Source organism: Myotis lucifugus, unplaced genomic scaffold (genome assembly GCF_000147115.1).
Source record: "Myotis lucifugus unplaced genomic scaffold, Myoluc2.0 scaffold_22, whole genome shotgun sequence".
In the NCBI taxonomy this organism is placed as follows: Eukaryota; Metazoa; Chordata; class Mammalia; order Chiroptera; family Vespertilionidae; genus Myotis; species Myotis lucifugus.
The window spans coordinates 7,981,313-8,008,266 of NW_005871070.1; the positions used below are offsets into that span (position 1 = coordinate 7,981,313).

The window sequence follows — 26,954 nt, forward strand, 5'->3', positions numbered from 1 at the left end:
TTATTTCACTTAGCATAATGTTCTTCAGGGTAAGGCTTTTTTTTTGTTTTGTTTTTTACTGCTGAGTAGTATTCCATTGTATGAATGTACCACTGCTTTTTTTATCCACTCATCTATTAATGGACACTTGGACTGCTTCCAAATCTTGTCTATTGTAAATAAGGCTACAGTGAACATGGGAGTGTATATACTTTTTTCAAGTTAGTGTTGTGGGTTTCTTCAGATAAATTTCTAGAAGTGTAATCATTTATTTTTCTTAAAAGCAAAGTCAATTTTTTTATAGGTTTTGGATTTAAATGAAATAAGCTCTTTTCTGATACATGAATACAAAGTTTAAATAACCCCAAATTAAAATTATGAGTTCTTTTATTTGACATGACTAAAATCTACTAGAGTACTTTTCAACCTTTAGAACCTTTTGACATATATGAATAGAAGTCATACCATTTTTTGGAAGTTGATAATGACATAAACATCTTAATTATAAAAGTTGCATATATATATGGGAAGGTTTGGTAAAATTATTAGTTGTGAAAATTCACATTTGCTATTTAATTTTGATAGGTACGAACTATGGCTCGAGATTTATATGATGACCACTTTAAAGCTGTTGAAAGCATGCCTCGTGGAGTAGTGGTAACACTCAGAAACATAGCAACTCAGTTAGAGTCATCTTGGGAACTTCATACAAATAGACAAGTATGTTAGCCTCAAATTTTATGACATATAGTTATCTTGATTTAGCTTTTCCCTTTTATCCTTTATGTTATAGGTATTGATTAGGGATCAGCAAATTATCACCCATGAGATAAATTTGTTCTACCACCTATTTTTGTTTGGCTTTGTGAGGTAAGAATGGTTTTTACATTTTTAGTTGAAAACAAAAGTAAGAATAACATTTCATGATACATAAAAATTATATGAGAATATAATGTCAGTGTCCAAAGTAGTTTATTACTCACACCGTCCTTATTGACATACAGGATGGGCAAAAAAAGGTTTACTGGTATAGTTATAATACACAGAAGTAATACAATAATGAATAAATAATCAAGAATAAATTGTGTTTTGCATACTCACAACTGTAAATCTACTTTTTTCTACCCCTGTATTGTCTGTGACTGCTTTGGTGGCTAGAACAGTAGAGTTGAATAGGTGTGATAGAGACCACATAGCTTGTAAAGGCTAAAGTATTTGCTATCAGCCCTTTATAGAAAAGTTTGCTGACTGGAAGAGTGAATTTGCATTAATAATTTGAACTTCTTAATCTTGTTTACTATCTAATTTATTTTCATGGTAATTAACATTCTGATATATTTAAGACATTTACTTTTTGATTGTCTTTATTAAAATACAGTGGGGCCTTGACTTACGAGTTTAATGTATTTTTTTTCTTTTAGTGTATTGAGAGTGAGAACACATGGAGAGATTTAATGAAGACAGCTTTAGAAAATCTAATAGTACTTTTGAAGGATGAAAACACCATTTCACCATATGAAATGTGCAGTAGTGGCTTGGTGCAAGCACTTCTTACTGTTTTAAACAACGTAAGTTGTTATGTACAGAACAAAATATATAGCTTTAAAGATCATTTGTAACTACCTTTTTGGCAGAGTGATATTTATTTTGCTTTGCCAACAAATAATAAAAGCTGAGTAATAAATGTTAATATTTATAATTTCTGCAGTCTTTCCCTTAATTTGTATTCTTAATTTGGGCCAGTTGAATTAAATAATAAGTAATTATTTATTTTGGTTTTCGCGTTACCTGATTATAATTTGTTCAAGATTTATTGAATAAAATACTTACTTTAGCCTGAGATTTAACATCATGCTCTGATTTTCTTATAAAAAATAATCTGTAGACCTTGTTAAATACCTAAATTATTTGCACAAAATTAATTTTGTGAGAAATGATAGTTTAGGATGTTTATGTGAATATTCGACAAGTATTTGATTAATAACCTTATATTTTTCTTCAGTTTTTTTCTACCTTTAATTTCTTTATTGTAATAAATTTTCCTTTATTTTGATGAAACATCATATGTACTTATTGTAACAAATTCTAACAGAACTATGAAAAGTGAAAATTTCTATTTTAGTTCTGTTGACCACTTAAATTACTTGATCTTTTTTTTTTTTTTAACATATTTTTATTGATTTCAGAAAGTAAGGGAGAGGGAGAGAGAGATACAAACATCAATGATGAGAGAGAATCATTGATTGTCTCCTGCATGTCTCCTACTGGGGATTGAGCCCACAACCTGGGCATGTGCCCTTGACCAAAATCGAACCTGGGACCCTTCAGTTCTGCAGGCCGAGGTTCTATCCACTGAGCCAAACCAGCTTGGGCAAATTACTTGATCTTAATTATTGTAGTGGTGATACACTCAAAAGATTCACTTTAACTTCAGTCTCATATTTTCTTTATTAATTTTATCATTTGCATTAATTTCCATTTATTAAAATTATATTGATATGTCACATGATGTCTCTTAGTAATGTCTATTAAGTTATTGTTTTATTAAAGCAGTTATTTTTTCTAATAAAATAGTACTGTTAAAATACAAAATATAAATAATCTGAAATCATCTTGTATACTACACTTTGAGACAGATTGATTTCACATTATAATTGCTATTCCATTATAACATTGAAAAAGGAGGAAAAATAATCTATGTATTTGTTAGCTATGGTCTACTACTCATATAATAAAATGAGTTTTGATGGAAAGAAAATGATTTTCATTAGATTATATTGCTTTTTTTTGTAAATGTTAATATTCATCTTTGTAGCATGTGTTTTTGATAATTTTAGTAACAGCCTTAAAAGTTTTTTTTCCACTTTCTTATTTTTGTTTTCTTTAGAGCATGGATTTAGATGTGAAACAAGATTGTAGTCAACTGGTAGAAAGAATAAATGTTTTCAAAACAGCCTTTAGTGAAAATGAAGATGATGAAAGGTAAATCTCCACATTTTAAAGATTTTGATATTCGCTGTGTTTACAATATGAAGTAGCTTATATTGTAAATGCATAATAAGTTGCAAGATTTTTAAACATGTTTTAATTTAATAGAATAAAAGGAAAATTACATATGTGCTCTGAATGTAGATGATCACTTAGTTTAAATTCTTTTTTAAGTTACAACTGGAAATTTGAACACTGGTTAAATATTTGATGGGATTAAGTATTGTTCATATTTTTTTAGGTGTGGTAATGATTTTTGTTTTTTCAGAATTCTTCCTTGGTAGAAATACATACTCAAAATGTTTATAGACAAAATGATATGTTCTTTGGCACTTTTCTTCAAAACATATGGGGATGAGAGAAATGGATGGGGATGTAGATAGAAATCAATTGGTTATTAGTAGTTAATAGTTGAAGCTGGGTCAAGGGTTGATGAAAGTTCCTTTTATTATCTTATTTCTGAATGTGAGTGACTTTTTAAAACAATTAAAATTTAATTTTAATAATTTGAAATATCACTTTGAATGAGTGCATATTACATTTTATGGATGTATAATAATTTAACATTACTATATTAAAAATTTTAGCTCTTTGCAAATTATTTTAATATTAGTAAATACTTATCTCAATGGAAATATCTTATATAAAAATTTTAAAGTGATTTTACTGCGTTAATGGTTATAGATGATTTTCTTGATATCATTTTAAAATGGTCTTTGTTTTCGATGATTTTTTAAGTTTCTTGATACTGTCGAATTATTTTCCAGAAATATTGTACCAATGTTGCCTTGCCAACAAATATCACTTCCGAAAAATATTTGTTTCATATATTCTTTTATGTGTCAAATATAATACAAGGGGTAAATTTAAAGATAATAATTACACATCTACTTTGAATGCAATAAATTAAACTTTTATAAGTAAAATGCAATATTTTATTAAGGGAAGGAAATTGAGTTAGAGTATTTTTGTTTACTCAGATGTAGTGTAGTACACAAACTTCTCTTTGAACTCATTAGGAAGTGGGATCTATATGGGGTTGGTTATTGCAGTTTCTGTATGAACTTTTGTATGAAATTATATAAAAACTCTTAACAATTATTTTTGCTTCACAGTCGACCAGCAGTTGCATTAATTCGAAAATTAATAGCTGTACTAGAATCTATTGAACGTCTACCTCTCCATTTGTATGATACTCCAGGATCTACATACAACCTCCAGGTAATCATGCAAAAGGCATTTGCTATTATAGTTGAATGCATTTAGGAGCGGTCTTTAAAAAAAACACACAGACAGACCAAAAAATTTCCTTTCATGTTGTATTAAATAATGATACTGCTTAATTATTAAAGATTTTATCCTTAATGCCATTTGATTGTTGTTTTTCATGACTCTTGAATGTATTGAAATTTCAGTTTTATTTTGTTTAATGAAATTACTGTGGATTTTTAATAAAATATTTTAAGTAATAAATCATTTGGTAGGTCATAAGTGGAAAAAGACACTTCACCTGTGGAAAAGCAGGAAAAAGGTTCCTTTTGTTCTAGAATCATGAGTTAAGTTCCTTCGTCTCTGTGTCAACATACAAGAAAATGTGAAAACATTTTACGCATTTTTTTTTTTTTTTTTTTTGCTTTATGGATGTTATTGGTTAGAGCCAGAAGGCCTTCTTTAGCTATTCCTATTGATCCTTTCAGAAATCTGTCATTATCTATGTGTTTATAAGAAGCCTGTTTCTTCCTAAATGTTATTTGGTTGACATTCTCATTTATTATATTATTCTTTTGTTAGCACCTGTGATATAGGTATGAACAGACAAATATTCTTAACTGTTAATACCTTCATTGTATCTTCTATGGGTTACTTTAATCTTTTCTAACAGGTCCTTTGGCCTTGAATCTTGCCTTTGTCCAACCTATCCTGTATTCCATTGCATAGAAAGTTTCTTTTAAATATTGCCCTTAATAAGTAACCAAGAATCTGTATTTGCCAAAACAGTGCCTACTCAAGGTAAAACTTGCCATATCCCCAGGAATCCAATAATGTTACCGAAGCCACTAGACTCCAGACTAGAGAGTTTTTCCAGGAAGTTACAGTGCAGTTAGTGCACCTCACATTGAATGTATATTAAACAAGATATTGAGGTCTACTTAGTTTCATTTCAGACATAGAGAGGAGCCAAGGGAATTTTGTGGTCCATTTAAAATATATATATACTTATTTAAGAGAGGAAAGGGGGGGGGGGAGAGAGAGAGAGAGAGAGAGAGAAAGAGAAAGAGAGAGAAACATCAATGATGAAAGAGAATCACTGACTGGCTGCCTCCTGCACGCCCCACACTGGGGATTGAGCCCGCAACATGGGCATGTGCCCCTGACCAGAATTAAACCTGGGACCCCCCCAGTCCGCAGGTAGATGCTCTATGCACTGAGCCAAACCGGCTAGGGTAGTCCATTTTTTTTTTTTTATGGCTTTATTTTGATAAGTGAGTGAAGTAGAGACTAGTTAGTCTCAAAGACTGAAAAAGTCTTAGGAGCACAAATATCTTTCATTATGTATTTCTCATTTCAGGAGAGTGCAAGATACAAAGACAGGAAGGTTAGAAATATGCCCTCTGGTAATTTTGCAGTCTAAAATGCTATCCAAATGCACATATAAATATTTAATTGTGTTTATAGATTTATACAGAAATGAAGCTACCTCATATTGCTAGTCTCCTACTTACTTGTTGCTTACTAAAATAAATGGATTGGAAGCTATCTTGTATTTTTAAAAGTTTATTAGCTATAGATTATTTAATATATTTCTAGTTTTAAAGGAATATACTAATTAGTACTTTTCATAACTTAACTGGAAAAATATAAGTAATAAATTAGAGATGTAATACTTCTGTTAAAGTGTTTTATAATAATTTTATTTATACCATGTATAGTTGAAGTTGTTTAGAAACTTTAAGTAGTTAACTTTGTTTTTTTCTTGAAAGCTTATATCTCTTACTCGGTGGACCTTTTTTTAAAAATACATATTTAATAGAAACAGACATTGATTCTTCCTTTATCAATGGACATTGATCCTTTATAAACTTGAATCACTGTGTTCATGTAACAGTTTCATTTTTACAATTTCAAGAAAAATGCAAGGTAATCATGAAGTATTTTGATCCTTTCTCTGCAGATACTTACAAGAAGATTAAGGTTTCGGTTGGAACGTGCACCTGGTGAAACTGCATTGATAGATAGGACTGGCAGGATGTTGAAGATGGAACCCTTAGCTACAGTTGAATCTTTGGAACAGTACCTCTTAAAAATGGTGAGATCTAAAAGAAAAGAAAAAAAAAATGTTGAGTTCTTGCAAAGGCATAGTGAACTAACCATTCTCTGCTGTGGTCTAGCCCTTTAGGAAAGTAATTTGGGAAGTATGCATCCAGAGTTATGGTAATACAGTGTGATCTAGCAATTCCATTTTTAGGACTTTATTTAAGAAAATAATCTTTATACATTATAAATTGCTTTTTCATAAAGATGTTTATTATAGTTACTTGCAGTACTAAAATAGTGAACAAAACCTTAATGCCAATCAATAAAGGTATATCAAATTGACAATTATTTCCATTAATTTGAGTACTTTTATGGAGCTATTAAAATATATAAAACCAGGTAAGAGAAAAGTGTTTTGTATTGTATAAACAAGACTTTGTTTTATTGTAGCTATTGAAATAATAGACTACAGAAATACTCTATGATATTAATAGTAGGCTACTTTGGTTTTGCACATTTCTGTTCGGTGTTTTTCAAGTATTGTTTAATTAGTATTTGTTATAGTAAAATAGCTCACATTAATGGGATAGGATAAGAGTGGGCAATGTGTCTTACAATATTATTAGTAAAATGTCTTTTGTATTTTCTTTGGTTTAGGTAGCAAAGCAGTGGTATGATTTTGATCGATCTTCATTTATTTTTGTTCGAAAATTAAGAGAAGGACAAAATTTTATATTTCGGCACCAGCATGATTTTGATGAAAATGGAATTATTTACTGGATTGGGACAAATGCCAAGTAAGTCATTCTGTTTAATTCACCTGGAAAAAGCATTCTAGGTAGCAGAATAAGATTTGAGTATCCTGTAGTTAATGAAATTTTGTCTTATAGGTTAAATTTAAAACTATCTAATTTAACTTTGTTTTTGTTAATCCTCACCTTTGGATATATTTTCCATTGATTTTTAGAGAGAATGGAAGGGAGAGAGGGAGGGAGAGACAGAGAGACAGAGAGACATGGATGTAAGAGACACATCAATTGATTGCTTCCCACACACGACCTGACTGGGTCTGGGGACTGAGCCTACAACTGAAGTACATGCCCTTGATCAGAATCGAACCTGAGACCCTTCAATCTGAGGGCCGATGCCCTGACCCCTTAGCAAAACTGGCTAGAGCTGCCCTAGCCAGTTTGGCTCTGTGGATAGAGCACCAGCCTGTGGACCGAAGGGTTCCTAGTTCCATCCCAGTCAAGGGCACAATGCCCCAGTTGTGGGCTTGATCCCCAGTAGGGGGCATGCAGGATGCAGCCAATCAATGCTTCTCTTTCATCATTGATGTTTCTATCTTTCTCTTCCTTTCCCTTCCTCTCTGAAATCAATAAAAATATATTTAAACAAAAAACAAACAAATAACTGGCTAGGGCTAAATTAATTTTCATGAAGAAAAACAAATTGTTAATAGTAGAATTTTAAAAGTTGATATAATTTTATGTATGATAAAAGCTATGAATAAATATGTTAATAGTGTTAACTGCTAATATTTTCTTATTTTGTATAGAACTGCATATGAATGGGTAAATCCAGCTGCTTATGGACTTGTAGTAGTAACCTCATCAGAAGGAAGAAATCTACCTTATGGCCGCTTAGAAGACATACTAAGTCGTGATAATTCAGCTTTAAATTGTCATAGCAATGATGATAAGAATGCGTGGTTTGCCATAGATCTGGGTCTCTGGGTGATACCATCAGCATATACACTTCGTCATGCTCGTGGATATGGAAGGTCTGCACTGAGAAATTGGGTTTTCCAGGTATCCAAAGATGGACAGAACTGGACCTCTTTGTATACCCATGTTGATGACTGCAGTCTCAATGAACCAGGGTTAGTGGAGGAGTCTTTGTGCATTAGAAAACTCAATAAAGAGCCATGTTTATTTTTATGATTGTATATCCTTAGAGCTCTCTTCTTTGTGAGATAATTGAAGCAAGATTTCCTTTCTGAAAACAGTATATTATTAATAATAAATTTTAGGTATTAAAACTTGAAATGCTGACTTTACCAAAACTTTGTGAAAAGCTTTAAGTTAAACATTAGTAGAAACTGAACATATATATTTAAAAAGAAATTGATACATTACGATGTGTGTGTCTGTATAGCACACTAACAAAAAACAAAAAATGGAATTAGTTTTTTATTAAATTCTCCATATATTCACATCATACTTGTGAATGTTCAACAAATTATTGCTGGTTATTGAATAACTAGAGGCCCAATGCATGAAAATTCATGCAAGAGTAGGCCTTCCTTCCCCTGGCTGCCAGTATCGGCTTCCCTCCAGCACCCGGGACCTGGGCTTTGCTCGGGCTCCTGGCAGGCATCCGGGACCGGGCCGCTTCGCTCCGGCCCCGGCTTCATCCGGAAGGATGTCCGGTCTAATTAGCATATTACCCTTTTATTATTATAGATGGCTGACAAATTTTTATTATTTTTATGTATCTCTTCCTAAATTATTTATATATATATATATAATTTTTTTAAAGACAGAAGATCAGGGCTCAGCCTGGATCGCTTAATTGATTAGAGATCATCCTGATATGCTAAAGTTTCGGGTTTGATCCCCAGTCAGGACACATAAAAGAATCAACCAATGAATGCATAAATAAGTGGAACAATAAGTCAGTGTTTCTCTCTCTTTCCCCCCCTCCCTCCCTCCCTCTTCCTCTTCACCCCTTCCCCCCTCCTGTCCTCCTGTCCTTCTCCCTTCCTCTCCCCCTACCCCCCCTCTCTCTCAAATCAATCAATAAATTTTTTAAAAGAATTGGTATTACATTTCTAAAATTTTAGTCCTAATAACTTTTAATTGTACATTGTGGCACATTTTGAAGGGTAGATAGAGTATGGCATTAAATTACTTTCTGCATTTGATGTAGTATGGAAGGAGCTTCTTAACTAGATTACTAGATAATATTTTCAAGCTTTAACATTAATACTTAAATATATCATTTAAAACATTTCAAGAATTTAAAAAGTCTTTTGCATCATAAAAACATATTTGTTACTCAAAATTTGTCTTATTTCTTTGGATTTCATTAATCATAAATCATTTAATGTTATGAGTCAAATTACAGTATACATTTAAACATTTAATATTTAACTTATTTTCTTGATTACTATATTTCTCCCTTTGATTTTTTTTATTCTTGTGTAACAAACTTGACTGAATATGAAAGATACTTTGTTTTTCCTATAGTTCTCTGTTATGTAAAAATTCTTCTGCACGTTAAAACATCTTTTCGTCTGTTGTAAAATATTACACCATTTTTTCCTTAACATGTTTATAGGTCAACAGCAACATGGCCTCTTGATCCACCAAAGGATGAGAAACAAGGTTGGCGACATGTGAGAATTAAACAGATGGGAAAGAATGCTAGTGGTCAAACTCACTACCTCTCACTGTCTGGATTTGAACTTTATGGCACTGTAAATGGAGTATGTGAAGATCAGCTAGGTAAAGAGATGATAATGGGTTTTTCTAACTTACTAAAATAATTATATTTATCTGAAGTGATTTTGTTTATATTTCTCTAATTTTTACCTTACAGGAAAAGCAGCTAAGGAAGCAGAAGCTAATCTTAGAAGACAAAGGCGTCTAGTACGCTCCCAGGTTCTGAAATACATGGTTCCAGGGGCTCGTGTGATCAGAGGCCTTGATTGGAAATGGCGAGACCAGGATGGCAGCCCACAGGGAGAAGGCACCGTCACTGGAGAACTGCATAATGGTGAGTAGGTGCTTAGCATTTGTAGTGTAGAAATTAAGTACTTAAATAACAAAATACTTTTCTTTTGCTATTTTGGGATAATTTATAATTTGCATAAATATCCTGGTTTTATGTAGAAGAACTGATCTGTTGATTTCACATAAAAATGGAAAAAATCATTTACTCACAAATAAGGGAAATTTTAAAATTTTCTTACGTTTTGACTCAAAACTTATTGCTAAAATTTCGAAGTGATTAATAAGCTAGTATAAGTTGAATCCACTCAAGGTACATTTTCTGCTTTTTTATTTTTAAGTTTATTATTTGTAAGTTTTCATTGATCTTTACCTTAATACTAGAGGCCTGGTGCATGAAATTCGTGCACTGGTGGGGGGGGCCCTCAGCCTGACCTGCACCTCTCGCAGTCCGGGGACCCCTCGGGGGATGTCCGCCTGCCAGCTTAGGGAAGTCCATACCCATTTAATAAATTGCTATTAATTCCCAGATTCAACTATTACGAGTAATTTTTTTTTATACCTTAGAAGGTTGATTTATTAGTGGATAATTTGCCTAACCAATGGTAGGTTCTTAGGAAAAGTGACAGTGCTTAGGAAAATGACGAACATTTAATATCTGAATATATTCATATTCTGTATGATAAAGGCTAAATTTACTTAGATAAACTCTTTGATTTTATTGCTTTTAAGATTCTGTTCCTTGAATTATATACTACGAAATGCATTTCTCTAGAGTCATATCCTAATTGCAGAGCATTGTTATCGTAGCAGGTTAACAGTAAGTGAGCATGTACATAATTGCCAAAAGTCATAAAAACCAGTAATAGTTGAGATGACAATAGTACCATTCAACTCAGAAATTTCAAATATGTTTGTTGGTATTTAAGTACACTTAGTTAATATTCTGTTTCTTTTTTTTAATATTCTGTTTCTCCTAAATTGTTTTGGCTTTTAATTGTGTGGGCTAGTTTAGGGTATATGTGAATGCAGTTAATTTTTCTTGGGCTAGAATTAACTGAAGCAACTGCATAGGAAAATTGGAATCTTATAACTTCAGAATTTAGCATATAAGAGAGGCTTATTTTTTATCTGACATATGTAGAGACTCAGAGTTTTGGCTCACCGGATGACAATTTCTGTTAGTTTACTTTAAAACTTTTATGTCAGAGAGAGTTCTTAGCTTTCAAATACTTAAGCCAACCATTTCTAATAATGGCTAGTTATTACTAACACTATGTTTTTATTTAGTTTGGGGGCATAGGAGTTTAGAGTTGTGTTCCTATATACTTATGGATAGAACATATGTACCCTTTCTTAGTCCCCCTTAGACATGAATTTAAACACATTCTCAGACTAATATGAATAGTTTACATTTTAAAATTATTTTCTACATTATATCAATTAAATCTTTTTTTTCCCCTAAAGAATCTATGTGTTGATAGGGATATCCAACCAATGCGTATATAATAATTTTTATTTATTCTACAATTATGAATGCCTACATTGTAAAGGTACTTTGTTAGAATTCAGGTATACAATGGTCAAAGTATGTTCCCCTGCTTCTGGGTGAAACAGATAAACATATAATTACAAATTTTTATAAGTGCTGTGAAATAAATTATCAGTGTATATTTGAATCAATTAATGCAATGCAAATGTTATTTTTATTTGGGGCTGGGATATGTTTTTGCACCTTTACTTTTCTTATACTTTTCCATGTTGCAGAAGAGATAGTTAATTGTTGGTTCTTCAGAGGTTATTTCAGCATAAAGAATAAATTGAGACAATTGAAATCTCATGTAAACTAGATTTATGTAGATTTGGGGCAGTTTTCCTTTCAAAGAACTCATATGCAGAGAATCCCCACAGGTAATTCAATATTGCTTATATCCCTCTGAACCTCATCATACACATAAATTAACAGAGTGTGTGTGTGTGTGTATGTGTGGTGTGTGTGTGTACACGTATGTATACATGTGTGTGCATGCGTGCATGCATGTGGGTATGTGTATGGCCGAAGGACTTTTAAACTTTATAAAGACTTGTTATATTTAAAAATAAACATTTTTATGTGTTCGTCCATGAAATGTAGTTTGTTTATAACACTAAAATAAGATTGTAAAATTTCTATTAGTTTCCTTTATAATAGGCACTTTATTGTTTTGGGGAGTTAATTTTTAAAAAAATAATATGTATAATTTTCCAAATACAAATAAATATAGATTAAATGTCATTTTGCTCATTAGTTCTTCACATGTTATTAGCTTTAGTATATAGCTTTAGTTATTAGTTTTAGTAAAAGGGCTTAGTATACTTTAAAATTTTTGTTTTTAGGATTTTTCTGTGCTTATTCAGATATATTAAACTTAATCATCAGAGAACCAAGTAACCACTGAACTTTGAGAACACAACCGAAATGCTAACTTAGTGTTATTTGAGCTAGTGACCTAAAATTTCTACAGTGATATATGAATATTTTGTCTGTCAATTATAGGATTTAGCCCAAACTCAGAATTGAATGGTAAACCAGCAATTTTTTCTGTAAAGAACATTTGACCACATAATCATATTTAGCAACTAAAAAACCTTTTACTTAGATTTCATCTATATTGCTGAAGTTGCAGTATTTTACCATTTGTATTCTTTTTTTAAAACAATTTTTAACAGTTCTTCCTCTTAAAAGATACCCCAGTAGACATATACATGACCCTTATATTGTTTTTAAGTATCACCAAAGCAAACAGTTCAGAAGTAATAGAAATAAAAGGAAGAATTTAATTTTAGTTGGCAGACCTTAAATGACTATAGAAATTCAGACAACACTGATGAAAAGCTGATCCCATATTGTGGAGCTACTGTCTGACACGCTCCTATCTGCTTTCTGCTGGGTCTCACAAACTCCTGTCCCTTTCCAGGCTGGATTGATGTCACCTGGGATGCTGGTGGCTCAAACTCTTACCGTATGGGCGCAGAAGGAAAATTTGACCTCAAGCTTGCACCAGGGTACGACCCTGATACAGTGGCATCACCCAAACCTGTTTCATCCACTGTTTCAGGCACAACGCAATCATGGAGCAGCTTGGTGAAAAACAACTGTCCAGACAAGACATCTGCTGCTGCAGGCTCCTCAAGTAGAAAAGGAAGCAGCAGTTCTGTGTGTAGCGTGGCCAGTAGCAGCGACATCAGCTTGGGTTCGACCAAAACGGAACGGAGATCAGAAATTGTAATGGAACACAGTATAGTTTCAGGAGCTGATGTCCATGAACCAATTGTTGTTCTTTCATCTGCTGAAAACATCCCTCAAACAGAAGTAGGGTCATCATCCAGTGCCAGCACCAGTACCTTAACAGCGGAAACGGGAAGTGAAAATGCTGAAAGAAAGTTAGGCCCTGATAGTTCTGTTCGTACTCCTGGGGAGTCTAGTGCAATATCCATGGGAATTGTTAGTGTCAGTTCTCCTGATGTTAGTTCAGTATCTGAGTTAACTAATAAAGAAGCAGCTTCACAACGACCCCTTAGCTCCTCAGCAAGTAACAGACTGTCAGTGAGTTCTTTGTTGGCTGCTGGGGCCCCTATGAGCTCTAGTGCAAGTGTACCTAACCTGTCCTCAAGAGAAACATCTAGCTTGGAGAGTTTTGTAAGGAGAGTGGCAAACATAGCACGGACTAATGCCACGAACAACATGAATCTAAGCCGAAGCAGCAGTGATAACAACACTAATACTTTGGGGAGGAATATGATGAGCACAGCAAGTAAGTGAGCTTTTCCTTATGGAAACCAATGCCTTTTCCACTCTGAGGGATGCAAAGTAGAGTTTCTTGTTCAGTGGGTTCTGGCTTCAGTCTTGAACTAGAACATTAACCATGTTAGATACAACTCCATCAAATTTAGCACTTCAGGAATATGAAGTTCTGTAGAATCATATTTAAAGAATTCAGATCAGGTGTGATAACCTCTTATTCTGAAAGGATAAAACAATAACACACTTCTGTTTTTCACTTCTATGATAAATCATTAAGTACAGTTGCATGAGAAAATAGATGACTATTAATACCATCATAGTCAATTGAAATCAGAGAATCACACTGGTCCTAAATTGTTATTAACTGCTGAAAGTTATTTGATTCTAATTTAAACTACTAACGAGTCAAAGTAGTTCCTTTGGAAAATATTATTGGGAATTATTCCATTGCTTATTTCACTTTTTGTAAAAAGCTAGACTTAATTTTTTTGAAAAATAATAGTGCTATAAAAATAAGAACTTTTAGTTGGATTTCAGTTGGGTTCCCAAAGTTGCTTTTCAGCCATTTAATTAATGTTTCATGACCTCATTCTTTTTTCTAAATATGCAACCTAGTTATTCTAAGATTTGTAATATTCTACCTATTTGTACTGATTTGCTTCATTTTTATCTTTAGCTTCTCCTCTTATGGGTGCTCAGAGTTTTCCTAATTTGACCACACCTGGTACTACATCAACAGTGACTATGTCAACATCCAGTGTTACGAGCAGCAGCAATGTAGCTACAGCAACAACAGTTTTATCAGTTGGGCAGTCATTAAGTAATACTTTAACCACCAGCCTCACATCAACCTCCAGTGAGAGTGACACAGGTCAGGAAGCAGAGTATTCCTTATATGGTAAGTTATAGCTTAAAATATTTAGATATTTGTATAGAGATGCTTTTATTATGTTTTTTTGCTGTGATTTTAACTTTTAATTAGGAAAGAATTATTCTCCTAACAAATGAGATGAAAAAAGTTACATAATATGAGGGACTATTAAGTTAACAGATTATAAAAAGACATCTAAGAATTTTTGTGTTATCCTTTTTTTGCGTTTTGTCACTAATGACAAATCATAAGATATTTGACACCTTTATCAGAGAATAGAAGTGTAATAGATTAATAAACTTTGTAAAGTGATATTCCTGTACACTGTAATGTAAGAGGAAAAAACTTCTGTGTGTCTTCTCTACTCAATACAGAATACTTCACTTTTGACATGTCTAACTACCAAATGTGTGTGAAGTTTTTCCACACCAAGCAGTTCTCTGACACCACCAGCTAGGCTGTCCTATAAGTCAACTCAATTCTGACACTCTCTACTCTGAGATAGTGTCAGATCCCACAGGTTCAAAGCTCAGTTCTACAACACACACCCCCACTACACTCCCTTTCCCCTTTCCTCCAGAAGCTAATTGCAAGTCCGGGTTGTCATCTCTGTCTCAGACAGACTGGCTATAAATTGGAGGTCATGACCCTCTCCTCAGATTGGATTCATTTGCTAGAGTGGCTCACAGGACTCAAGAAAATATTTTATTTAGATTACTAGTTTATTATAAAAAGGATATAATTCCAGAAATAGAATTGATCCATAGGGTGAGTTCTGAAAGGGTCTGTCCCAAGCACAGGGCACTACCCCCTTGAGTGTGGGGACCCTACTGGAGCCTCCTGGTTGTGTTTTCTTCCCTATTCTGGAAGCTCTCCACACTCATCATTTGGGTTTTATTGGAGGCTTGCTTCATGAATTAGGTGTGATTAAATTATTAGCCATTGGTGATTGAACTCAGTCTCCGGCTCCTCTTCTCTCCCCAGAGGTCTGGAGGGTGAAGTGGAAGTTCTAACCTTCTAATTATGGTTAGTTCTATTCATAACCAACCCCCATCCTTAGATTACCTAGGGGCTTTCCAAAAGTCTCCTCATAAAAACAACTCTGGTTATGAAAAACAAAAGGCACCTTTATTGTTATTATATAGGAAATTCCAAAGGTTTTAGGAGATCAGTTCTTGGAACAGAGGCGAAGACCAAATATATATTTCTTATTGTCCTATATAATAAAAGCCTAATATGCAAATCAACCAAACGGTGGAATGACCGGTCACTATGATGCGCACTGACCACCAGGGGGCAGACACTCAACACAGGAGCTGCCCTCAGCCCTCAGACCCCAGGCCAGCCAAGGTGGGTGCCAGCGGGGGGCCTCCTGATTGCCCTGCCAGTCGCCCCACAGAGTGAAGCGACTGGCAGTGGCTGGACGAGCGGGGGGCGGGGCCAGCCAGTGAGTGGGCTGGCGCTGCCCCCTTCCTACCCCCCCCCCCCAATTGCTCTGCAGGAAGCGACCGGCTGTGGTAGTCGCCCCATAGATGGGCCCTGATTGCTGGCCAGGCCTATGGACCCTACCCGTGCATGAATATCGTGCATCAGGCCTCTAGTAAATAATAATATCATAGCTATTATCAAGATCTTTTGGAAATAATGCCTTAAATAGGTTACATTTGAATTTTTCAAATAAAGTTTTATAATTGCATCATCATGGCTTCAATACTATAGTCAGCGATAAAACTACTTGATTCAATTAAAATATATTTCTAATCTTATTTTAATAGAAAATTAAGACATTTTATAGAAAGTAAATATAGATGAAAATAAAAATCATCTAGTCCCTGCCTTCTGGAAACAATCACTGTTATTTGATACACTAGAGGCCCAGTGCAGGGATTCGTGCACCAGGAGGTCCCTTGGCATGGCCTGCAGGGATCCAGGGAGGAGCCGCTCCTGCTCATCCCAGCCCCAGTAATCCCGGTCAGCTGAGCAACGCTCCCACTGTGGGAGCACACTGACCACCAAGAGGCAGCTCCTGCATTGAGCATCTGCCCCCTGGTAGTAAGTGCGCATCATAGTGAACAGTCAAGCGGTCACTTAGGCTTTTATATATATAGATACCATTTGAGGTGTATGTTCTCTCTTTTTAAACAAAAAGCGATTATGTCTTTTCCAGACAGCTCGTTTCTCTCAATACATTGTGAAACATTTTCACATTGTTCTGTGAGTTTCTACTATTTGAAATGGCTGCCAAATATGCCACTATTTGACTATATGATCATTGTTTAATAAATTCTCCATTTTGGTTATTTAAGTTACAGTTTTTGTTTTTTTAAATATATTTTTATTCATTTCAGAGAGGAAGGGAGAGGGAGAGAGAGATGAAAACATCAATGATGAGAGAGAATCATTGACTGGCTGCCTCCTGTATGCCCCCCACAGGGGATCGAGCCCACTACCTGGGCATGTGCCCTTGACCTGAATCGAACCCGGGACCTTTCAGTCCATAGGCCGATGCTCTATCCACTGAGCCAAACTAGCTAGGGCTAAGTTACAGTTTTTATTAACATAAACATGGTTATGAATGAGCATCTTTGAACCATATTATTGTGTATTTCCTTAGGGTAAATTCCTAACAGAGTAATTGCTGAATTGCACTCCCATCATTGTTTTGGAATACCCTTTACACAGATCCTTGATCACATTGCCTGTTCTTTTTCTTATTTTATTGTTGTTATTTTTTTTTTTTTATTATTTTTTTTAAATATATATTTTATTGATTTTTTACAGAGAGGAAGGGAGAGGGACAGAGAGTCGGAAACATCAATGGGAGAGAAACATCGATCAGCCGCCTCCTGCACATCCCTTACTGGGAATGTGCCCACAACCAAGGTACATGCCCTTGACCGGAATTGAACCCGGGACCCTTCAGTCCACAGGCCGACGCTCTACCCACTGAGCCAAACCAGCAAGGGCTGTTGTTGTTATTATTTTTTTTAATTGATTACTGGGAATGGGAGAGAGAGACAGAAACATTAATGATGAGAGAGAATCATCAGTGGACTGCCTCCTGCACATCCCTCACTGGAGATGGAGCCCGCAGCCCTGACTTGATCCATGACCTCCTGGTTCAGGGGTCAGTGCTCAACCATTGAACAACACTGGACAGGCATTATTTTTTTAATCCTTGCTTGAGGAGTGAGAATTTTTTTTCCATTCATTTTTAGAGAGAGAGTGGAAGGGAGAGGGTACGGGGAGAGAGACAGAGACGGGGGGTGAGGGGAGAGAAACATAAATGTGAGAGAGAAATAATTAATTGGTTGCTTTGTGTACATTCCCCTATTGAGGATGGAATCTGCAATCTGGGTATGTGTCCTAACTGGGAATCAGACCCACCACCTTTGGGTGTACACGATGATGTTCCGGCCAACTGAGTCACACCAGACAGGGCATGCCTGTTTTTAAAAAATTACTCTTGTTGACCAGCCAGTGTTGCTCAGTGGTTGAGAGTTGCCCTCTGAATTAGAAGATCGTGATTCAATTCCTGGTCAGGTCCCTGGCTTGCTCCCCAGTGTGGGGCATGCAGAAGGCAGCTGATCAATGATTCTTTCTCATCATTAATGTTTCTATTTCTCTTCCTCTCCTTCTCTGAAATCAGTAAAAAAGTATGTTTAAAAAAAATTACTGTTATTAATTTCAAATATAAGAAAATGTATATAAAGATAATATTTTAAGTATTATTTTATGTATCTCATTATAATGTTTTCTTTCTTTCTGAAAATGTGGCCTCCTATTCCAAGCTAAGAATTGGTTCTGATGTATGGTTTTAGGAAAAACATTACATTTCTCTTTTTTACTTTATCTTTTAAATGTGTAGGTAGCAAATGAAGATGATTATTATTATTTCCAAGTATTGTACATTTATTGAAAAGCTATTTTCCACTTCAGTTTTTCTCACGGAGAAAAACTATTTCTTAATGTGTTAAAGTCAGGCTTTAATTCATTATTATTTGAAGGTTGAGAAGGTTGTGGGTATGCTAATGGGAGAGAATATTAAAGAGTTAGGGCTCCTTGTTGCCTTTTAAAAATTGTTAGATGATTAAAATTTCCTTTTCTATATTCCAAAAACTAGAGGACTATAAAAGTGCTGCTATGAAGGCTCACAGTAATATCTGTCTTATAAAATAATTTCTGTATATACAAATGTTTACTTTTTACACTTTGAGGACCATAATTTGATTCTGTGATGGTCAAATCTATGAAATTTATGGAGCTTTTTAAAACATTCTTATACTCTGATAAAAAAGGGTAGATGACTTAAAAAAATCTGACTTCAGTGAATTGTAACACAAACACATATGTATGTGTGTGTGTGTGTGTATGTATGTATGTATATATATATATAAAGTTAGATGATTTTCCTTTAAAAATGAACCAAAAGTGGAAATGATTTATTATGTAATTATGTATACTGCTATCTCATCATGTTTATGAGAACCACTGCCTAAATTGTAGGGGTAACATATGTGTTAGGGGTAATATATTTCATCAAATTTAAGATGCCATTGTTATAAGAGACACCATTATTTTATGTCACTAAGGGAAAAAGTGTTGCCAGTTTAGCTGTGACTTGCCATTGCTTGTAACATGCATTCTGATTTCAGAATATTAAAGTGCTAAAAACTGTGTATCTTAGAAACTAGTTGAATATAGTATCAGGCCTCTTTCTTCTAGTCATTCAGTGAAAGGCATTAAATTTTTAGTTTTATATAATTATTAGGCTTAAAATATATTTGGTTCAGAGGTCTGCAGATGTACGTATCTACTAAATAATTATAAATTCTCTTTTGTATGTTCTTTCGGAATATAGTGTATAATCCTTAAGTAGTAATTGTCATTAAGTAACTTGCCAGGTCACATAGCTAAGATCTCTCTGATTGACTTACCTTGTTCTTTTCCCTCATAAGATCTTTTATAGTTCATATTAATATATTCATTTGTATACTTTTTAAATGTCTGTTTCCCCTGTAGTTCCAGGGGGCTCAAATCTTGTCTATTCTGTTTACAACAGTAGTCATGTACTACTTAACTGGGATACATTCTGAGAAATGCATTATTAAGCATTTCATCCTTGTACAATCATGACAGTGTACTTACACAAAATTAGATGGTCTATAGCAGTGATGGCGAACCTATGACACGCGTGTCAGAGGTGACACGCGAACTCATTTTTTTGGTTGATTTTTCTTTGTTAAATGGCATTTAAATATATAAAATAAATATCAAAAATATAAATATTTGTTTTACTATGGTTGCAAATATCAAAAAATTTCTATATGTGACATGGCACCAGAGTTAAGTTAGGGTTTTTCAAAATGCTGACACGCCGAGCTCAAAAGGTTTGCCATCACTGGTCTATAGCCTCCTAAACACCTAGGCTGTATGGTATATCCTATTGCTCCAGGTTACAAACCTGTACAGATGTTACTGTACTGAATACTGTAGGCAGTTGTAACACAATGAAAAATATTTGTGTATCTAAACATGTAAATGTAGAAAATGTATAGTAAAAATATGGTACAAATGATTTTTAAAATGGTACACTTGCATAGAGCACTTGAATGGAACTTGCAGGACTAGAAATTGTTCTGGCTGAGTCATTGAGTGAGTGGTGAGTGAATGCGTGAATGTAAAGGCCTATGACATTATTTACGCTATTGTATACTTTATAAACACTGTACACTTAGGTTATACTGAATTCATAAAACACGAGTTAAATCGAGCACAAGAGAAAATGATCAATCAAGAGATGTGTTAAACATGAGATATATGAGGCTGCTGCTGGTGTAACATGGCACAGTGTTTTACTGCAAACTTTTTTTTTGTAAGTAGAAAGATTACACTCTACAATAATAATAAAAAGCATATGGTGAGTATATACATAAACCAGTAACATACTCATTTATTTTCATTATGAAGCATTATGTACTATCCCTAATTGTATGTGTTATATTGGCAATGCAGTAGACTTGTTTATACCAGCATCACCACAAACACATGAGTACTGCATTGTGCTATGACACGGCAGTTGAGATAGGCATATTTCAGTTCCATTATAATCTTTTTAAAAAATATATATTTTTATTGATTTCAGAGAGGAATGGAGAGGGAGAGAGAGACAGAAATATCAATGATGAGAGAGAGTCGTTGATCAGCTACCTCCTGCACGCCTTACACTGGAGATCGAGCCTGCAACCTGGGCATGTGCCCTGACCAGGAGTCAAACCATGACCTCCTGGTTCATAGGTCAATGCTCAACCATTGAGCCACAGTGTCTGGGCTCCATTATAATCTTAATGAACCACCATTGAATATGTGGTCTGTCGTTGACCAAAACATTATGCAGCACTTGACTGTACCAAAACATTATGCAGCACTTGACTGTATAGCTATAGAAGTTATTTATTTATTTTATTTATATATATATCACAGAGAGAAAGAGTATACACGTGTAAGCGACAACATGAGCATGTAAGTGAACAGGCTATGTTCCTTCCAAAGTCTAGCATCTGGAAATATCTTTGGGATGGCCCAGTACATTTACAACTGGAAATGAAGGCATGAACATCTTTATGTGTATTTTTTTAAAAAGCTCCAAATAAAACTCATTACAACTGTTTCAATGACTAAAGCCATAAAAACTGCCCACCCCAATCCCAATCACCAAGAAACATTATTCACGTACTATATGAAAAATTATATCATTATGTCATCAGAAAATATTGAATTTAACTATGTGGCTCATAACTGTATATATATCTCGTGCTTAACACAATTCTTGACCCATTGTAGGTACTCTGTAGATATTTGTTGACATGTTATGCTAACTGTGACTTATGCAGAGATTGATAATATGATTGTTATATTTTATCATAGTCCATATTGTTGACCTTTTATATTATGGTTTTGTAGATTTGGATTTAGTTTATGATCATTCTTTATCCCATGTTGATTTTTTGTTAGGCTTTGTTAATTGTGTTGAGAGTAAGGTTGTTGGTTTTGTTTTCTAGATTTTCTTGATAGCTGCCGTGCCAGTACCCTGTTAGCTGAGCTAGATGATGATGAGGACTTGCCTGAGCCAGATGAGGAAGATGATGAAAATGAAGATGACAATCAGGAGGACCAGGAATACGAGGAGGTTATGGTAGAGAGAGTCCCCTATTCTCTTAACTAAGATAAAATATTAATAATTGAAACGAATAGAGAAAAAGCAAAGTCCTGGTTAAACTTTGAAGCAAGGAAATATGGTACCAGTACGAAAAATGTGGTTAATTATGAAAAATGCTGTTAATATGAGCATTTATGATTCTCTTCTAAAAGGCAGTTGTAACACAATGACAAATATTTGTGTATCTAAACAAGTTGGTTATTTATATTTGAAAAATACTACAATATCACATATTTTAACAGATTTAAAACACTAATCGTAAAGAATACAATTTTCATGGTTCATCTGCAATATTTATACATAGAATTTTTTAGTGTCTACTGTTTTTTGTTTTTTTAAATTCTTTATTGTTTAAAGTATTACATATGTCTCTTTTTTCCCCCATTGACCTCTCTCCGGCCACTCTCACCCCCCAGCACATGTCCTCACCCCCCTAGTATCTGTGTCCATTAACCATGCCTGTATGCATGCATACAAGTCCTTTGGTTGATCTCTTACCCCCCTACCCTCACCCCAGGGTCTACTGTTTTGAAAGCAGTATCTGTTCTCATCAGTCCTTATACAGAGCTATGAAGTATAGGCATAGAAGAAGTAATTTACCCTAATTAATAAGAGTTAAGTGGAAAAAGTGTTGCCAGTTTAGCTGTGACTTGCCATTGCAGTATGATCCAGAATCCCAGTGTTTAACCACTGTGATAGTCTTTGAATTGAACTCTTGACTGAAAATACTCTTTATTTAAATGTATATATTTTTTATTTTTTAAAAATGAAATGTTACTAGATTTTGAAAAGCTTCATAAGTTGTGGTGTTTGGGTTTTTTGTTGTGTTTTTGGTTACTCTTCACCCAAAGATATTTTTTTCATTGATTTTTAGAGAGAGTGTAAGGGAGAAAAGGTGGGGAGGAGGGAGAGAGACACATCGATGTGAGAGATACATCGATTGGTTGCCTCCCACATGCATCCCAACGGGGTCGGGAAGCAAACCTGCAACCCAGGTACATGCTCTGACCTGGAATTTGAACCTGAGACCCTTCGGTGCATGGGATGATGCTCTAACCACAACACAACACTGGCCAGGGTATAAGTTGAGTTTTAATGGGGTGAAGAACTTAAATGCTTTTAGTATGTTGCTTGGGAAACAGTATGCCAGCATATTTCTTGTGGCGTTAATATATGATGCATGATGAATTTAAAACATTCATTTTATAACTTTTATGAAGATGGCTAATGAATATGAAGTTTTTAATGACAGTTTTGATAATATGAGTTGATAGTTTCAAGTCAAGGCTGAATAAGGATATATATGGATCAAATAATTAGATGTCTCTACATATTTTTAAAAATCAGATTCTGAGACGTCCATCCCTGCAGCGACGAGCCGGCTCTCGCTCTGATGTAACGCACCATGCTGTCACTTCACAGCTACCACAGGTTCCTGCTGGAGGTGGGAGCCGACCTATTGGGGAGCAGGTAATATCTTCATGTTTATCATCCCCACGATGTATTTTTTCCCCTTTCACAGTAAAGGATCAACCAAAATGTCTAGAAAAATAAACAGGGAAAGGAGAGAGAGTTAAAAAATGGAATTAACAAAAAGAAACTTCCCGGGGGAGGATGGGAGAGGGCTAAAAGAGGTTAATGGGGAGGAAAAGGAGGACCTATGTAATACTTTCAACAATAAAGTTCCAAATAGAGTCCAGATTGCTCTGATATAATGCATATAGGGGCTTGTTACCTGAAACTCTCTTACCCTTCTCCTTTATTTAAACATACTAAAATAGTTAATAGCTATTATTTAAGACTTAGTTTTCATAGTAGTAGTAGAGGTAGTAATATTAGTCTGTTAACATTTACCGATTATTAATTGAGTGCTAGACATTTTCAGTCCTTTCAACAACCGTTTGACAGTTACTTTTAGTCCTAATCTTCAGAGGATGATTTTAAAGGTCACACATAGAAGTGTTGGATCCAGGATGAAAACTCAGACATTCTGGCTCTAGAGCTGTCAAATGTCAGTTTGATTTGTTTTATAAAAGTTAATTTCGATTATATGTTCAAAATATAAGGGGCTATGTGTGTGTGCAACTACATACATAATTATTATTAAAATTATTACAACAGACATTTACAACATTTACAGTTCATTGATCTCTCTTTTGTTGATATTAAAAGTGAAGGAGAAGAGACAGTGTTCATTAAATAGCTTTTATTATGGAAAATTTAAAATATGCAGGAAATCTAATAGTATGACGATGCCCCAAAGACCCATCATTTGACTTCAACAGTTATCAATGCTTTGTCAAAATGTTTGATTTGCCCCATAGTAATTTAAAGCAACTCCCAAGCATTATAGTATTTTTTTACCTAATTCAATATGTAATACAATTTACATTTTTTAATAAAGCACCTATTTAAAAATAAATATAGGTTCACTGGAAGATGCACAGATAGTTTAGAGAGGTGTTATGTGCACTTTACCCAATTAGAGTACAACTTGAAAACCAAGAAATTGACATTGGTACAATGTATGTATATGGTTCATTGTCATTTCATCGCATGTAGATTTCTGTAACCACCACTAATGCAACTTACTTTTGATAAACTTAAATTGTTAAGAACTGTATGTACTACCTATATATGTCTGTGTAGGCTCATTTTGTGCTTAAGAAATATGGCTAACTAAGGAGTGTAATAGCTATAGAGAAGAACTTAAACATATACCTTATTTTATTTTTAATTTAATTGATTTCAGAGAGGAAGGGAGAGGGAGAGAGAGATAGAAACATCATTGATGAGAGAGAATCATTGATCGGCTGCTTCCTGCATGCCCCCCACTGGGGATCGAGCCCGTAACCCGAACATATGCCCTTGGCTGGAATCGAACTGGGGACCCTTCAGTCCGCAGGCCAACACTCTATCTGCAGAGCCAAACCAGCTAGGGCCATATACCTTACTTTATAGATAGCACATCACTTTGGCAATACTGAAGTTTTATAATATTTGTGAATTTTATTTTTATTTACTTATTTTTTAAAATACATTTTTATTGATTTTTTAGAGAGAGGAAGGGAGAGGAATAGAGAGATAGAAACATTGATGAGAGAGAAACATCAATTGGCTGCCTCCTGCATGCCCCTTACTGGGTATCGAGCCTGCAACCTAGAAAAGTGCCCTGTTTGAGAATCAAACCGTGACCTCCTGTTCTGGTTCATGGGCTGATGTTCAACCACTGAGCCATACTGACCAGGCAGAAATTTTATTTTTATAGGAAGAAGAAGAGTATGAAACTAAAGGAGGACGCCGGAGGACATGGGATGATGATTATGTGCTAAAGCGGCAGTTTTCTGCTTTGGTTCCTGCTTTTGATCCTAGACCGGGTCGTACTAATGTCCAACAGACAACTGATCTAGAAATTCCACCTCCAGGTACGGTATATTTTAGTTTTTGTGAGTTAATTTTTAATAAGTAACAAAGTAATTATACACAATTAGAAAATTAATATACAGGTTATAAATAATAGTTTTCAAGAAAAAACTGTATATCAGCCACAAGTCCTTAAAAAATAGATTTTTTAAAAGGAAAAGATACAGTCTTTTTAAAACACTGTTTTGTACTTATGTAATTTTAAAAGCAAGGCTTCATTTAAAGATGGATACTTTGTATTTTATTTTGTAATGGATCAAAATTGCTAAGGATTATTCCTTTTCATTTTTTTCTTTGAAAAACTATATCGAGGTTTCAGTTAGATCCTCCGGAGTCAGTCAGCCTCAGTGGCAACTTTATTTCTTGCAACTCTATTTTGCATGTGGTAGATACACTAATGGCCCCCCAAAGATTGTATAGATCCTAACCTCCAGAATCTGAGAAGATGTTACCCTAATGTGACGAGAGAGATTTTGCAGATATGATTAAATAAAGATTTTGAAATGGGGAGACTATCCTGGATTATCTGGTTGAGACCAGTGTCCTAATAAGAGGGAGTCAGGAGGGTCAGAGTCAGAAGGGGATTTGACTAAAGATACAATGGGATGTCATACAGTGAATATAATACCTTATCTAACGATATGAGGAAATGATTCCTGTCCTAGTAAAAAAGAGAATACACCACCAAATACACTATTTGTGCGTGTGTGTGTGTGTGTGTGTGTGTGTGTCCATCCTCACAACCCACTCATTCAGTATAAGCAAAAGGTTATTAGCCAAAGTATGTGGTTTTTCTCTGGATGTAGAAATATCAATAATTTTAGTTTTTTTATTTATAAAAGTAAAATGTCTTTAAAATATTCATATAGTTAACATATATTTCCTAATAAAAATGAGAGATTCGTTTCATATGCATAAGTTTTACTCTGTATTCTCTGTCTTTAAGTAACCTATTATTCCTGTTTGAAAAAAAGAGAAAATGTTGAGGCCAGTAGAGCCTTTAGTAACTGATATTGTTAGTCAATATATATGGCAGAAGGGTTTAGATTTCACATAGCCTTGTCTCCTAGTGCAGAGTCTTAGTGTACTGTAATTGATTTTCATGTCTTTTCATACTTTTAGGAACACCTCATTCAGAACTCTTGGAAGAAGTAGAATGTACTCCATCACCTCGATTAGCCCTCACTTTGAAAGTAACAGGTCTTGGAACAACTCGAGAGGTTGAATTACCCCTCACCAATTTTAGATCAACCATCTTTTACTATGTACAAAAATTGCTTCAATTATCCTGTAATGGCAATGTGAAATCAGATAAACTTAGGCGTATTTGGGAGCCAACATACACGTAAGAGATTTTAATTTAATTTTTTAGGTATATATTTTCTTAATATATAAGCCAAGAAGCATTGTATTTCTATGTTTGGACTATAGGAACAGAAAAGATTTGGTTTTGGTCTGTTGGTTTATAGGAACATATAAGATCATTTTTGATTCCTGATGTAGAAAGGTTAAGGTTCACAACTGAAAGGAACTTTAGAAATAATCAAAACTAGTGCCTTATGTAATAACTAGAGGCCCAGTGCACGAAATTTGTGCATGGATAGGGTCCCTAGTGGCTGCTGGCTGCCGGCCGGGGCCTTCCTTCATTCCGTGCCACCCCCTTATGGTCAGCTTATGTCATAGTGAGTGATCGAACTCCCG

The 26,954-nt window shown here is 34.5% G+C and overlaps 2 protein-coding genes across 8 annotated transcripts in view; one reads left to right on the forward strand and one right to left on the reverse strand.

The window, feature by feature from the left end:
• Positions 1–26,954, forward strand: part of HECTD1 (HECT domain E3 ubiquitin protein ligase 1) — a 94,541-nt gene that overhangs the window by 55,187 nt on the left and 12,400 nt on the right. For 2 of the 7 annotated variants that reach the window (XM_023751538.1, XM_023751536.1), the window contains exons 15-30: positions 565–699; positions 1,401–1,547; positions 2,867–2,961; positions 4,083–4,188; positions 6,140–6,274; positions 6,880–7,019; positions 7,781–8,104; positions 9,565–9,731; positions 9,826–10,002; positions 12,914–13,750; positions 14,417–14,638; positions 17,393–17,494; positions 21,673–21,806; positions 23,178–23,300; positions 25,099–25,255; positions 26,376–26,598. In XM_023751538.1, coding sequence (XP_023607306.1) covers positions 565–699; positions 1,401–1,547; positions 2,867–2,961; positions 4,083–4,188; positions 6,140–6,274; positions 6,880–7,019; positions 7,781–8,104; positions 9,565–9,731; positions 9,826–10,002; positions 12,914–13,750; positions 14,417–14,638; positions 17,393–17,494; positions 21,673–21,806; positions 23,178–23,300; positions 25,099–25,255; positions 26,376–26,598 — 3,224 coding nt within the window. The remainder of the gene's footprint in view (positions 1–564; positions 700–1,400; positions 1,548–2,866; positions 2,962–4,082; positions 4,189–6,139; positions 6,275–6,879; positions 7,020–7,780; positions 8,105–9,564; positions 9,732–9,825; positions 10,003–12,913; positions 13,751–14,416; positions 14,639–17,392; positions 17,495–21,672; positions 21,807–23,177; positions 23,301–25,098; positions 25,256–26,375; positions 26,599–26,954) is intronic. The other 5 variants (XM_023751537.1, XM_023751541.1, XM_023751539.1 and 2 more) reach the window with 5 other exon arrangements.
• The window catches only part of AP4S1 (adaptor related protein complex 4 sigma 1 subunit), a 66,374-nt gene continuing 62,727 nt past the window's right edge, over positions 23,308–26,954 (reverse strand). Inside the window, exon 6 of the mRNA XM_023751545.1 lies at positions 23,308–23,372. The gene's annotated coding sequence lies outside the window, so the exon portion shown is untranslated. The remainder of the gene's footprint in view (positions 23,373–26,954) is intronic.